General features: G+C 32.9%; 3 protein-coding genes and 1 long non-coding RNA gene across 6 annotated transcripts; all 4 read left to right on the forward strand.

Annotated features, from left to right (window-relative positions):
• The first annotated feature begins 820 nt into the window (after nt 1–820).
• Nucleotides 821–2,423, forward strand: LOC108861731 (60S ribosomal protein L18a-like protein). Its single transcript, XM_018635666.2, has 4 exons — nt 821–1,142; nt 1,771–1,840; nt 1,953–2,064; nt 2,150–2,423. The coding sequence occupies exons 1-4, from the start codon at nt 974–976 to the stop codon at nt 2,207–2,209; spliced, it is 411 nt and encodes a 136-aa protein (XP_018491168.2). The 5' UTR covers nt 821–973; the 3' UTR covers nt 2,210–2,423.
• Nucleotides 2,424–2,947: 524 nt separating this feature from the next.
• LOC108861730 (60S ribosomal protein L18a-2) lies at nt 2,948–4,292 on the forward strand. Its single transcript, XM_018635665.2, has 4 exons — nt 2,948–3,098; nt 3,453–3,568; nt 3,640–3,703; nt 3,782–4,292. Exons 1-4 carry the CDS (start codon nt 3,084–3,086, stop codon nt 4,121–4,123), a joined length of 537 nt encoding a protein of 178 aa, XP_018491167.2. The 5' UTR covers nt 2,948–3,083; the 3' UTR covers nt 4,124–4,292.
• Nucleotides 4,293–4,434: 142 nt separating this feature from the next.
• LOC108861727 (cytochrome P450 72A13) lies at nt 4,435–6,792 on the forward strand. Of its 3 annotated transcripts, none has more exons than XM_057011140.1 (5): nt 4,435–4,908; nt 5,037–5,254; nt 5,350–5,663; nt 5,749–6,121; nt 6,199–6,792. In XM_057011140.1, exons 1-5 carry the CDS (start codon nt 4,629–4,631, stop codon nt 6,622–6,624), a joined length of 1,611 nt encoding a protein of 536 aa, XP_056867120.1. In that variant the 5' UTR covers nt 4,435–4,628; the 3' UTR covers nt 6,625–6,792. The 3 variants fall into 3 exon arrangements, with proteins under 3 accessions (XP_056867120.1, XP_018491165.1, XP_056867121.1); XM_018635663.2 differs by having other exon boundaries at nt 5,350–5,618; XM_057011141.1 differs by having other exon boundaries at nt 5,350–5,612.
• Nucleotides 6,793–11,783: 4,991 nt separating this feature from the next.
• Nucleotides 11,784–14,402, forward strand: LOC130512808 (uncharacterized). The gene is made up of 3 exons (XR_008946414.1): nt 11,784–12,033; nt 13,723–13,930; nt 14,229–14,402. It is a non-coding gene; the product is annotated as an uncharacterized LOC130512808 (long non-coding RNA).
• Nucleotides 14,403–14,811: the final 409 nt, after the last annotated feature.

Genomic DNA, 14,811 nt, shown 5'->3' on the forward strand with positions numbered 1-14,811 from the left:
ATTTAAAAATCAAATGATATATATTAACTATTAATATTTAATTAGAAATTATATACCAATATTTCATAAAATATATGTTTAGTAATTGGTTTCATTTACCAGACCAATTACTAAGCATATAATTTTAAATATTTAAAAATCAAATGATATATATTAACTACTAAAATTTAGTTTTATAAATTATATACCAATATTTCATAATCTTTGGACTATTTACAATTTGATATGTTTCCATATAACATTATCTGTGAATCTTTATTTTTTTTGTCACTGATATATTTCCAATTTAAATTTTGATATGTTTCAATATAACATTATCTGTGATCTATAGTTATGATTTTATCTACATTATTTTACTTACACCATTTAAATTTATGTATAGTAGGGTAGATATTTCATTTTAAAAATATTTCATTAAGAAACAAATGCACTTTTTCAAATACACTTTTTACCAAATGCACTTTTCATTAAAAAACAAATACACTTTACAACTAAAATATTTATACTTTTTATCTTTGCAACTTTAGATTTATATTAGTTTTAATCTCATTTTTCTATAGTTACACAAAATTATAGTTCTGGTACAAGAAAATAAAATTTCCTGACCCTAGTACAAAAAAATTCCCGGTTCCGCCAGTGCCTTGTATCATATATTAATTTATAGACTATAGTTGGAAATGGATCTGAAGACAAAAAGCTAAGCGTGATTAATGATGGTTTACTTGCTTTATTTCCGTCGGTGTTTATTTTTTAAGTAAAGAAGTTTATACAGCGAAGCAAGTCTTTCCCCTCGGGTTACGTTAGTTCAAATTATAGAGAAATCAGACCAACCACGGAAACAGCCACGTGGAACGCGCATACCTCAAATACATAACCTTACAAAAACTGAAATCTTGTTTTCACCGTCTCTCAGATCAAAGAACAAATTCATATCAGAGAAATATTATTTTTGTTTATTGATCTAAAAAGAGAGATGACTAGCGGCAGCGCAGACGACGAGAAAAACAGATCAGTTGCGACTGATTATCAACACCAGCAGCCTCCTCATCCTCCGCCGTTTCAAGGTGTCTCCAACTATCCACCTCCGCAGCAGCAGCCACCTCCACCAGGTTATCCACAGCCAGCTCAGCCCTACGTCTCCGGTAACTTTCTCCCCTCATGTTTTCATTGTATGGACAACATGATGTCGAAAAGATCAGTCTGATCAGATCAGCTGTTTGGTTTCTTTCTTTTTGTGTTTGTTGATTTCTTTTTTTTTTCATGATATATTATATCGAATATCCTTTTGATGATTTTTTTGGATCTTTGATAGTTTTACTTCCTCTAAAGCCGCCGAAATTTGCATTGGACTAGAATCTAACTCATTATTAAATTTTGTGAGATCCTTTGTAGTAACCTGATCCAGTAACTAAAAGAGATTTTTTAACTATTGTTACTTTTTTACCGTGCCTACTTTTGAGAGAAACCAAGATGCTAGATCACTTGAGAATGAAGACAGTAATTGATGTTCATAAGGAAAATATTAAAGGTTTTTGATGTAGAGAATGTTAAACGCAATGGAAGGTTCTCTCTTGGTTTGGCGTATACTTTTACCAGTTGACAAATGAATTTTAGGTTCATATGGAATAATATTACACACTAAATCTTAACTTAAATGCAAACACAAACAAACAATTGTCATCTCTTATGTGTCGAAATTCTCTTGCTAAAGTCTAGTCTCTCAAAAAGGGTTGTGTCATTTTGTTCTAATGATGCTTATGGTTTCTCTAGGTTATGCTGTTAATGGAGTAACAGAGCACGATCGTCTTCCTTGTTGTGGTATAGGCATTGGTTGGTTATTGTAAGTCTAATTCATCTTCTTCTTTTTTACCTTCTCTTCTGATCATTAACATTCTTGTCTAGCTATTGAGCAAAACACAAACCCACATATGTTTTGGTTTTGTTTTTGGAAGATTCATCCTTGGTTTCTTCTTCGGTGCCATCCCCTGGTACATCGGCTTTTTCCTTTTTCTGTTCTCTAAAAACCCGCGTGAGAGGCCTGGATACATAGCTTGCGCAATTGCAGTAAGTCCATTTTCTATATATCTAATTTAGCAATACACATTTTCTTTTTGTCCTGATCACACTAAATCAATTTTCTGACCAACAGTCTGTTATTGCTACGATTATCATCGTTCTTGGAGCCACAAGAGGATCAGGGGCCTGGTAGTAAAATGAAGAAGTGACTGCTTTTAATCCGGTAGAGACCGGTTAGGGCGTTTGATATACTGTTGCTGCAAAAGAAGATTGTACATGTGTGTTTTACATAAAGATTTGAAAAAAAGGGTTTACAGTCGACCATGGCATTTGTTTACTTACCAAAAATGTTCGACTCCAAACCATAGTAATGTCTTTGTTAAATTATATATATGCTTTGTGTGTGATTTGCAGTGTTCTAAAATGTATTTGAAGCAGATGTTTAGCGGCGTTACCTTCTAAAACTAGTCCGCATAAATAACAATTTAGACTTCTGATTAAATGTTTTAGCCATTAGACCTTGAATCACAGTTAAATATCTACCATTTTGTTGATGATTTGATTAAGTACTTTCTTTTTTGTAAAGAAGTACTTAAAACATCATCTCAAAGAATGATATTTCAAAGTACGTTTATGGATGGTCATTAAATTTGTTTCTGTACGTGTTGCATTGTTTCAAAGAATATGGCAAAAATAATAGTCAGTAGTTATTGCAAAAGAAAAATCTAGTTTTCGTCAAAGATTATGGCGAGAACTTTTCAGATAGCTGTAAATAAAAAAAAGTTCAAAAGTTGCAGTTTGCAAAAAAAAAAGTTCAAAAGTTGCAGGAATGATCATCAGTTTTGGTGTGATATCATATTAGTATGTAATTTAAATTTAACTGCGGTAAATCGGACATGTGGTGAAAAAAGGGAAAAAAAATCAAGGCCCAACTAGAAAACGAAAAGCCCACAGAAACGGCTTAGGGTTTAGTCATAGAGAAAGCTCTCTTATAGTTTTCTCATCAAGCGCCTCCGTTTTGCTCTTTAGCTCTCCTGTCTCCTCTTTGGCTGATCTCTCCGTTAAAAATGGTTGCTTTCCGGGTAAGTTTGGTTCTTTCTATCGTAGATGTAGCTGAGTTACTGAGTGGTTCTAGGTTTTGGTCATTCTTTATTGAATCTTTTTAAGAGTGATTCTCCCTGATTTTTAGAGTTGTTTTGGAACATTTGGTTGGATAGTTATGAACTGGGTTTTGAATCAAGAGAATGTATAGTCTTGTTCGTTGAGAAAGTATGAAACTTTATCTTAGTAGTATCTGTTGGAACATTTCAAACTTTGTGATCTATATAGAGAGAGTAGCAGATATGATCTTAAATTTGAGTGCTTAGTCATGTTTTAGGGTTTGTAAAAGCTTATGTCTGTATTTGATTTATTGACACCTTTGTTTCTTTGAGCAGTTTCACCAATACCAAGTGGTTGGGAGAGCACTTCCAACAGAGAAAGATGTGCAGCCTAAGATTTACAGGATGAAGCTATGGGCCACTAATGAAGTCCGCGCCAAGTCCAAGTTTTGGTAGAGTCATGATACCATTTTGTTTAATGGAACTCCTTACTAATCGTAAGTGCATTTTACTTTGTACCTAGGTACTTCTTGAGGAAGCTGAAGAAGGTTAAGAAAAGCAACGGACAAATGCTTGCCATCAATGAGGTATGTATAGACTTTCATTTCACAGCTCATTTTCAACCAATTGCTTATATATGACTGGACTGTGTTGTGTTCTTGTAGATTTTCGAGAAGAACCCCACGAAGATCAAGAACTACGGTATCTGGCACCGTTACCAGAGCAGAACCGGGTACCACAACATGTACAAGGAGTTCCGTGACACCACGCTCAACGGTGCAGTGGAGCAGATGTACACCGAGATGGCTTCTCGCCATAGAGTGAGGTTCCCTTGCATTCAGATCATCAAGACCGCCACAGTCCCCGCAAAGCTGTGCAAGAGAGAGAGCACCAAGCAGTTCCACAACTCCAAGATCAAGTTCCCTCTTGTTTTCAGGAAGGTCAGGCCACCGACCAGGAAGCTCAAGACTACGTACAAGGCCTCAAAGCCTAACCTTTTCATGTAATAAAAATCCAAAATCTTTACATGATTTCTCCTTATCCTCCTTTTCAACCATCAGCTTAGGCTCCTTGTTCCTCAGTCTGATCAAAACATTGGATTTTCAAATTTTTGCATCTTTATCAACTTTGTTTTCTAGATATATGATAAGATATTCAGAGGACTTGTTTAAAATTTTCAAAGCTTTGCAACGAGTTCTAAGAGAATTTGAGAAGTAACTAAACCAAGCAATACTCTGTTCTCATTACTCATGTCTTTATTGCAATGTTTCACCAACTATTGTAGTTTTGTGCGTCTGGGTCACACGCGCTTACTCTTCACCGGCCAAAGAGTTGAAAGCAAGTCTGTTCATGCTGCTTTTAGTGGATGTGTCTTTTTTAAGATTAAAAAAATAGCGGTTAGATAAGAACAGATGGAAACCACTTTCACGACAAGTACAGACAAAGACCCTTTGGCGGCAAAGGATCTTCACTGAAAAGCTTAAGTGATAGAAGAAAAGATCTGAACTGGAGATGTCTTTTTCAGTAGTAGCAGCAGCTTTGGTGGTGGTGGTTGCAGCAGCCGTTTCCTTGTGGACATGGCGGATCGTGAAGTATGTCTGGATAAAACCCAAGATGCTGGAGAGTCACCTGATAAGACAGGGACTCGCGGGAACTCCTTACACGCCTCTGGTCGGAGATATAAAGAGGAATGTTGATATGTTGATGGAGGCCAGATCTAAGCCCATGAATCTAACTGATGACATCACTCCACGTCTCCTTCCTCTTGCCTTGAAGATGTTCAACTCTCACGGTACTTGCTTCTCTCTCTCTCCCTCGCCTTTATTCTTAAGAAATTGAGAGGAGGATCCCTGAGGAGAGAGTATCTGATTTAGGAAGTGAATTGTGTGTTGAATCTAACGTTGACTTGATTTGGAACAGGAAGGTCTTTCTTTATATGGATAGGACCAGTTCCAGCTCTCATGATAACCAATCCAGAGCAGATCAAGGAAGTCTTCAACAAAATTTACGACTTTGAGAAAGCTGCTACGTTCCCTTTGTTCAGATTGTTGGCAGGTGGGCTTGCCAGCTATAAGGGAGATAAATGGGCTAATCACAGGAGGATCATCAACCCAGCTTTTCACCTCGAGAAGATCAAGGTTTTGTGTTTTGTCTTTCTTGTCTTTTCTGAATCAAGTTCGACTTTATATGTGTGTGTGATTCTTTAGCAACGTTCTGCCTTTTGGTTTTACAGAACATGGTCCCTGCGTTTTACCATTGTTGCAGCGAGGTTGTCTGCCAATGGGAGATGCTAGTCACGGATAAAGAATCTCCTTGTGAGGTCGATGTATGGCCTTGGCTTGTGAATTTGACTGCAGATGTGATCTCACATACTGCTTTTGGAAGCAGCTACAAAGAAGGGCAGAGGATCTTTCAACTCCAAGGGGAGTTAGCTGAGCTCATCGCACAAGCTTTTAAGAAATCTTACATCCCTGGATTGAGGTTACATAAACACACGCAAGTGTTAGTTAATAAACTAGTATTAGACTGTTCAATCCCTGGATTGAGGTTACATAAAACACACACAAGTGTTAGTTAATAAACTAAAACTATGAAGATTGTGAGACTTATGAGAACTAGTTGTTTGGTGTAGGTTTTACCCAACGAAGAGCAATAGAAGGATAAAAGCAATAGACAGAGAGATAGATATGATACTGAGAGGTATTATCAGCAAAAGAGAGAAGGCTAGAGAAGCTGGAGAGGTGGCCAACGACGATTTGTTGGGGATACTGCTTGAGTCAAACTCAGAGGAGTCTCAAAGAAATGGAATGTGCGTAGAGGAAGTGATGAAAGAGTGCAAGCTGTTTTACTTCGCGGGGCAAGAGACAACTTCAGTACTGTTGGTCTGGACCATGGTTTTATTAAGCCATCACCAAGACTGGCAAGCTAAGGCACGAGAGGAAGTGATGCAAATAATCGGTGGTAATAGTAAACCAGATATAGATTCTCTTGGCAACCTTAAAGTGGTAAGTAAAACATCTTTCACCTTTCTCATGTATACATAGTTACCAATGCTCACTTGAAGGTTTGATTTTTCAAACAGATGACTATGATCTTCAATGAGGTTTTGAGGCTATATCCTCCAGTGGCTCAGCTTAAAAGAGCTGTCAACAAAGAAATGAAGCTAGGAGAGCTTACTCTTCCAGCTGGAGTTCAGGTTTATATACCAACTGCACTTGTCCATCGCGACCCTGAACTTTGGGGAGATGATGCAGCTGAGTTTAAGCCAGAGCGGTTCAGAGAAGGGCTCTCAAAGGCAACAAAGAACCAGGTCTCCTTCTTCCCCTTTGGATGGGGACCAAGGATCTGCATCGGTCAGAGTTTTACTCTGCTGGAGGCAAAGATGGCAATGACTTTGATTCTTCAGAGATTCTCCTTTGAACTCTCTCCTTCTTATGTTCATGCGCCTCAAACAGTCATGACCACTCGTCCTCAGTTCGGAGCTCATCTCATCCTGCACAAGCTCTGATTTTGATATGGTGCTGTCATCAAATATCTCTATTTTGTAACATAAGTAAAATTGTACAAAAATGTATTTGTATCCGGGAAATCGGCCAAAAAAATCACGAACTTTGCAGGAATTACCAAAACAAACTTATACACGAGCCTCGCCAATAAAACACTGAACTTTCATTGACTTTTTCAGTTTATTAAGAAAATTACGATTGACTGACCAGATTAGCACACCGTTAACAGAGAGTTAAGACAGTGTTAACTCACCGTTAATTATTTCCGTTTAACGAAATGACGTCGTTTCATGTAGATCTTTGTTAAGATAAAACCTCAAAACGACGTTGTTTAGTTTTAATTAAAATTGTTTTTGGTTGGGCTCGAACCCATACCCTCGGAGTTCTAGGTAGAGGTTTTTGCCACTGGGCTGGTGGACTTTTTGGAATATTACTCTACTTATTTCTTTTTATTGATTAAAAGATCTGGATGTTTTGTTTAAGACAAAATCTTAAGACGACGTCGTTTTATTTAATTAAAAGGATTTCGATTTTAAAAATTTTCGATTTAAATCTTCCAAAAATTTTTTTTTTTTTAATTACGATTTTTTTTTAAAGAATGATTTTTTAAGCTAGATTTTGAAATTTTTTTTAAAAAAAAAATTGAAAACTTTGGAAGATTTTTATTTTTTTTAAAGAAAAATAATTATTTTTTTCTTAAAAAAAGCTTCCACAATTTTCAATTTTTTTTTAAAAAAAATTCCATTTAAATCTTCCCAAATTTTCATTTTTTTTTAAAAAAAATTGATTTCTTAAAAAAATAAAAATCTTCAAAAGCTTTCAATTTTTTCTTAAAAAAAAAATTCGATTTAAATCTTCCCAAAATTTTTTTTTTTTTTTAAAATCGTTTTTTAAAAAAATATATTTGTTTTTAAAGCTAGATTTTGAATTTTTTTTAAAAAATGAAAATTTTTAAGATTTTTATAATTTTAAATAAAAATAAAATTTTATTTTTCGAAGCCAATATAAAAAATTTTGTTCGTCAATCTATTGTAAAGCCTACTAGCTTAGTGGCAAAAACCTGTTCCATTAAACATCCATTAAACACGAGTGCACGGGTTCGATCTCCGATGGAAGCACATTTTTTAATAACATTTCTAAATGAAACTACGTCGTTTCATCCAAAATTAACGTCATCTAAATTATCTGTTATCCCTGTTAACGGTATGCTAATCTGGTAAGTCAATCAAAACGTTTTTAATAAACTGAAAAAGTCAATGAAAGTTCAGGATTTTATTGGTCAGTTAATATGTCCAGGTTTGTTTTGGCAATTTCTGCAAAGTTCGTGTTTTTTTGGCCGATTTCTCATTTGTATCCATAGGTTTGGAAATTTTCAGTTTCCAAGAAATTAGTCTTATTCTCTATGGTAAATGTTTTCTTCTAAGACCATGTTTATCCGGGTATGTTGGACAGTATCCTGAGGAAAGAGAGAGGGAGGAGGCCCACCAGATTGTCAAAACCCAAGCTAAACGTCGTCTGAGGAAGAAACGAAACCTGTTGAGTTTTCTCTTGAATGTGGGCCCCACTGAAAAGTGGCGGCCCACAATTGGTTTAACTTTTTTTTTTTTTTTTTACAAAAATCAGGTAAAAAGGAAAAAGAAAAAAAAAAAGAAAAATAAAGAACCCCCATTTGGGGTTCAGCGATAAACATGCTCTAAGAGCACTTATCAGGGAGAATCCCAAATGGGTTTCTGAACAAATAAAATATTACTCTCTCCCTCCGTTCTAATATGTAAGATGATTTGGGTGAAAACTCTTATATTAAAAAACTTACTTATACCTAGAAAGTATCAATAAAAATATAAACTAAAATTAAAATAATCAATTATAAAGTACAGCATAATATATAATTGGTTATATAGTTTTTAATAAAATCAAAAATTATATAAATTATTGAAAACATTTTTTTTTAATAATTGAAAACATCTTATATTTTGAAATATCAAAATTTTTTTTAAACATCTTACATTTAAAAATGGAGGAAGTATAATTTAGAGTATTAATGCATATTAAGAAGGGATAGTTTACAATTAAATTTGATTTTTTTTATTAATTATTAATCAATAATATTTAACCAATTCAAATATTCTCACTTGATGTTTTTAAGAGTATACAAAATACTTTAAAATATTAAAAATCCATTTCTTTGAAACAATAATAAAAGTTTAAAATCTTGCTTTCGAAAACGGATGTAATAATATTCTAATGTGATTAATTTTTTTTTCCTGAAAATCAACTAATATAAATAGAGAGAAATGGCTAATAGATATCTCATGAATTTCTATAAATTTCTCATTAAGAACCTTAATGTATTCTCTTTCTTTTTTCAATAAATTTTATATTTAAAAAAAAACTCTTTAAGAGATCTTTGTTGAGCTGGAAGTGTTCTAAGAACATTGTATTTCCTAATTCTATAATGAAGTTAAATTTAATACTGATCACATTAAATTTTTTAAATTAAAAAAAGTATTTAAGTAAAAAGTAAAATTATTATTCATTTAAATGTAATACAATTTTTATTTCATTGTGTAAATACTTCATGAAAGATGGAACAATATTGTAGAATATTTTACTTTCATTTCAAATTGAAATTTGTATGGGTTTCGAGATACTAGAAAACCAAAATTTTCTTAATGATGATCTCTCACCATAAATATTTTATGTAAATATTTAAGATATTAAAGAAGACTGGACTTTTTTAAGTTTTTGAAAATTTTCTTCTAGAGCACACCTTCGTTTATTAACTTAAATTCTTCGGATACAATATAAAGATGAAATTATCTCCTATATTTGATTAAAATCATAAAACACAAAAACAAAGAAAATTAAAACATATTCTCTACGTTTTATATTAAATATCATTTTAATTTTTGATTTTTTTTTTCAGTTTTATCCTTACTCTTAACTCATTAATTAATAAAATTAAATAAAATTACGTACTAAATAAGGGTAAAATAGAAAATTTAATTATTTTTTAATTCGTGTGCAAAAACTTTAAACAAAACTTATAAAGAAATAGAAGAAATATAAATTTTCATAAATTATTCATGGTGAGAGATCATTAATTAAGCAAGGCTGAAAAAAATTTAAGCAAGACTTGAATGCATTGGAAAAGCCTTCGTGACAAAAATGGACGGTTGAAATTAAATCACAATTAACTCTATAACATTGAAATCCAAACCTCGCATTCAGGCCCGGTCTAACATCTTTTTGGTGTCTAAAGCCCAACAACATTAGACCCATCAATAGAGCAAACTTTTGTAGTCATGCTGTCCCTAAAAATAGATAACATAATTTGGCGTTCAAAACATAGGCTTTGTCCGCTTTATTAGTGTATAGTTTCAACGAGCACTGACATAAGATGATGGTCAATGAATTTAGAAATTTTGTAGTCTCCGTTTATCAAGATAATGAAGATTTTATAATTCTAATTCCATTGATCTAGGCAATATATGAAATTTTACCAAATTAAATTATTAAAAAATTAGAATGATTTCTATATACCATGAAATATAGTTTTGAATACATTAATTCAAATGTAGATTGTGGTTTGAATTTTTTTAACTAAAGTGAAGAGTATAAACTTCAGTATATAGAGCATTTACCAAAAAATCAACATTTTTGAAGGGGTTAACCCACGGATTTTGAAAAAAATTCAAAAATATGAAAAATCTGGTTTTAGTGTATAGCTTCATCGAGCACTGACATAAGATGATGGTCAAAGAGTTTAGAAACTTGGTAGTCTCGGTTTCTCTAGATAATGAAGATTTTATAATGCTAATTCTATTGTCTAGGCAGTATATGAAATTTTACTGAACAAAATATTTAAAATTTTGAATGATTCCTATATACAATGAAAGATAGTTTCGAATACATTAATTCAAATGTAGACTGTGATAAAATTTTAAACTAAAGTGAAGTGTATCAACTTAAATATATAGAGCATTTACCCAAAATTCAATATTTTGAAGGGGTTTAAACCCAATGACTTTGAAAAAAAAATCAAAATATGAAAATCTGGTTTTAGCGTATAGTTTCATCGAGAACTGACCTAAGATGATGGTCAAAGAGTTTAGAACCTTTGTAATCTCCGTTTCTCTTGATAATGAATATTTTGTAATGCTAATTTCATTGATCTAGGCAGTATATGAAATTTTACTAAACTAAATATTAAAAAGTAAGAATGATTCCTATATACCATGAAAGATAGTTTAGTATACATTAATTCAAATTTAGATTGTGTTTTGAAATTTTTAAACTAAAGTGAAGAGTATAAACTTCAGTATATAGAGCATTTATCAAAAACTCAATATTTTTGAAGGGGTTAACCAACGGATTTTGAATCAAAATCAAGAATATAAAAATCTGGTTTTAGAGTATAGTTTCATCGAGCACTTACATAAGATGATGGTGAAAGAGTTTAGAAATTTGTAGTCTTCGTTTCTCTAGATAATGAAGATTTTATATTGCTAATTTCATTGATATAGGCAATATATGAACTTTTACTAAACTAAATATTAAAAAATTAGAATAATTCATATATACCATGAATGACAGTTTAGAATACATTAATTCAAATGTAGAATTGTGTTTGAAAGTTTTAAACTAAAGTGATGAGTATAAACTTGAGTATATAGAGCATTTACCGAAAACTCATTATTTTAGAAGGGGGGTTAAACCACGAATTTTGAAAAAAAATTCAAAAATTTGACAATCTGGTTTTAGTGTATAGTTTCATCGAGCACTGACATAAGATGATGGTCAAAGAGTTTAGAAACTTTGTAGTCTCGGTTTCTCTAGATAATGAAGATTTTATAATCCTAATTCATTTGTTCTAGGCAGTATATGAAATTTTACCAAACTAAATATTAAAAAAATTAAAATGATTCCTATATACTATGAAAGGTAGTTTTTTTTTTCTTAATCAAAACCTTATTACAAACCCAAGAACCGGGCCACACAACTAAAAAAATGAAAAGAAAATACTAGAAGCCTAGACGGCCCAAACCACTATCTTTAACCAAACCTGCAGAAAGCAAGCAGTCAAGAACCAAAATCTGCATCAAAGGAATCAGTCAAAACTTTGCAGCCACACCGTTAGAACCGAGAACTCTCCTGGAACTGGAAAGGCATTTATAATCTAGACAATGATTAACGGACAATAATAAGAAGATAAGTCCATTTGTTTATAATATAGTCATTTAGTAGTTGGGTCAAGTTGCTTAACGGAATCGTACTTCTCTATGTTGTAATGCTTTTTGGTTCTTATTTTTGATTGTAGGATCTTAATAACCATAAAAGAATGGTACATACACGACTTTCCAAGCGCAAGTCTTTTGAAATGGACATGACGTGTTTCCTCTGCACTAACAGTAAGTTGTTCTGATTACTTGATAGTACAAAGAACAATAGGAATCGAACCTTATCGGTAGTTAGGTATCAAACTGGAGATTGCTTGATGTTTTGTAACGAATGATAGTTATTTTATTGAAAATAATAAAACTTTCAAAGCATACTTAAAAATGTATGGAATATGAAATATTGTGTGCAACCCACATAGATAGTTTAACAAACGCAAACAACAAACTTAAAAATAAAATCAGAGATTCTGGAAAATCTCTTTAAAAACCACATTCATTGTTTGTCTCTGAGGCTTGCCCTCATCGTCCACAATCAAAATCTTCAGACCCTTCTTAGATGTAACTCTTGAGATAGCTATATACAATTGGCCATGAGAAAACACAGGTCTTGGTAGATAGATTCCTACTTCTGATAGTGATTGCCCCTGACTCTTATTGATTGTAATGGCAAACGCTACAGCAATAGGAAGTTGCCTCCTTTTCATCTTGAAAGGCAACTTCTTGTCAGAAGGGGTAATAGCAAGTCTAGGAATAAGAACAATTCGACCAACCTTGTCTCCTGTAATCACTTTTGCCTTAATAACAAAATCGTAGAGCTCTGTAATCTGAAGTCGAGTCCCATTCATTAATCGCCAGCAGGATCTATGTTTCTTAGCAACATGACAGGACAACCGATTTTCAAACGAAGACTGTGATTTGGCAAACCTGATACTTTGATGGTGTTTAGGAAATCTGGAGTCAGAGCTTGATCATTTTTTCCAAATTTATCAGAAGCATCTATTGAATCAGAACTTAAGTAGATTCTTTCCTCGCCTGAAACAAAACAGAAAATAGGTAAACTAATCAAAAACAGCTATCAAATATAGGAAAACAGTAGATAAGAAATTCTGAAAAAAATAACAAACCATCAAGCTTATCCAACATGTGCTGATTGATCTTGTCTACATCTTCATTAGTTGGACATAATATTGCTCTTTCTTGGAAAAACTTAGGCTCTTTATTCTGCTGCAAAGAACTTGAATCCCCATAAACAGCTTTGCTTATAGACTCAATCGGATCATCTGCATCAAGAATAAGAAATTCCTCTGGAATATCGATTAAAGCCTCTCCATCGTTTGCTTTTCCAATACTTCCATCTCCAACATCTAATATCCACTGGGAAAACTCTTCTAATTCCTTCGCTTCTTCAGGAGACAAATCGTTGGACATCAGCCTCATGTTCTTTGTTAGCCTCAAGTCTTTGACATGTTTCCAAAGATAAGAGGAATTTAAAGATGCCAAAACGATTTTCAGCTCTTCCTGCTCCATGAATGACAGGCAAATCTAAGAAGGCACACAACAAACCCATCTTCAGCTTCTTGGCAAGCCTTGTAAACATTCTCAGCATATGTTCCCCAAAGACAGCAAGGCAACCTTAGATCACTTGATTTACAACCAAAAAATACAACTAATTAGAACTTAGATGCAGCATAAAAATGATAAAAGAATACACTTACTTAACGTCTCTAAGTGTAAACTCCAACTTTGTCCTTTCTTTTCCTCCAGTACAATGAACTTTTTCAAGATCACCCAAGTCTAAAACTTGTCCAATTACATCTGTGCAAACGACAATGAATACTATTATATATCCACCTTTATTAATATTATGAATATTGTTAAGATATATCAACCAACACTTACCAATAAGGATGTTCGTATCAGGTTTGCCCGAGAGTATGGTATCGAAATCAACCAAATCAAGAAAATCATCTTCAATCGGGAGAGTTGACTCAGAGATGTCCGTGTTGTGAAGGAAATTCATCTTTTTAGGATTTTTTGTTGTTCGATAAGTACGCGGAGCACCAGTCAAACTGAAGTTATCAATGTTGATCCACTCTCCAACAGTCACCTTGGGGGCCAATTCATCCATGTAAGTCTTCTTACACGATGCATGAATTTTCGTACCCTAAAAATACCATACATCGAAATTTTAGATGATTAGAATATAGACAAAAAAATATTTTTCTGAAAAACATATAAAACAACACACTTACATGAGCATCCGAAAGGACCATTTCCAAAGAATCACCTCCTATTTTAGTCCATTGTCTCCATGAGTGGAGAACTTTGACTTGTACACGATAATCAATTCTTCGTGGCTTGATGTCTTTCAAGAAGGTCAGCTGCCTGTTGTTAACCATGATTTTTGATTTGCTTTATTTTCTTAGGAGTTTGATTTCTATTGAGATGGCGGTGGAAGGGTTAATAGAAAGACCGTATTTATAATATGAGGGCTCTTTAGTCAATATAGGTTAAGAGAATATCTTGTAATCAATATAGTTACCGAAGTTATTGTTTTATAATTGAATGCAAAATAGTTTAGTAATTATTTTACATGATAATTACGTGACTGTTGGTTAAGATTTGTTATTTTGCAATCAATGTTGTTTACCAAAATTTGGGTAGCAAATATATGCTAGATCATTTAGTTAGTTTCGCGTTGATAGGCTAACTAAATATCTTGTAATCAATATAGTTACCGAAGTTATTGTTTTCTAACTGAATGCAAAATAGTTTAGTAATTATTTTGCTTGATACTTACGTGACTGTTGGTTAAGATTTGTTATTTTGCAATCAATGTTGTTTACCGAAATTTTGGTAGAAAATATATGCAAGATCATTTAGTTAGTTTAAGGTAATCTTGATTAACAGAAATTCTTGGAGAGGAAGTAATTTATTTTCGTGGGTATTTTTTGTTAGTTCAAGATTAATAATCTATTTTTAATCTTATATAAAATTAATTAAGGTGTG

Source organism: Raphanus sativus, chromosome 5 (genome assembly GCF_000801105.2).
Source record: "Raphanus sativus cultivar WK10039 chromosome 5, ASM80110v3, whole genome shotgun sequence".
In the NCBI taxonomy this organism is placed as follows: Eukaryota; Viridiplantae; Streptophyta; class Magnoliopsida; order Brassicales; family Brassicaceae; genus Raphanus; species Raphanus sativus.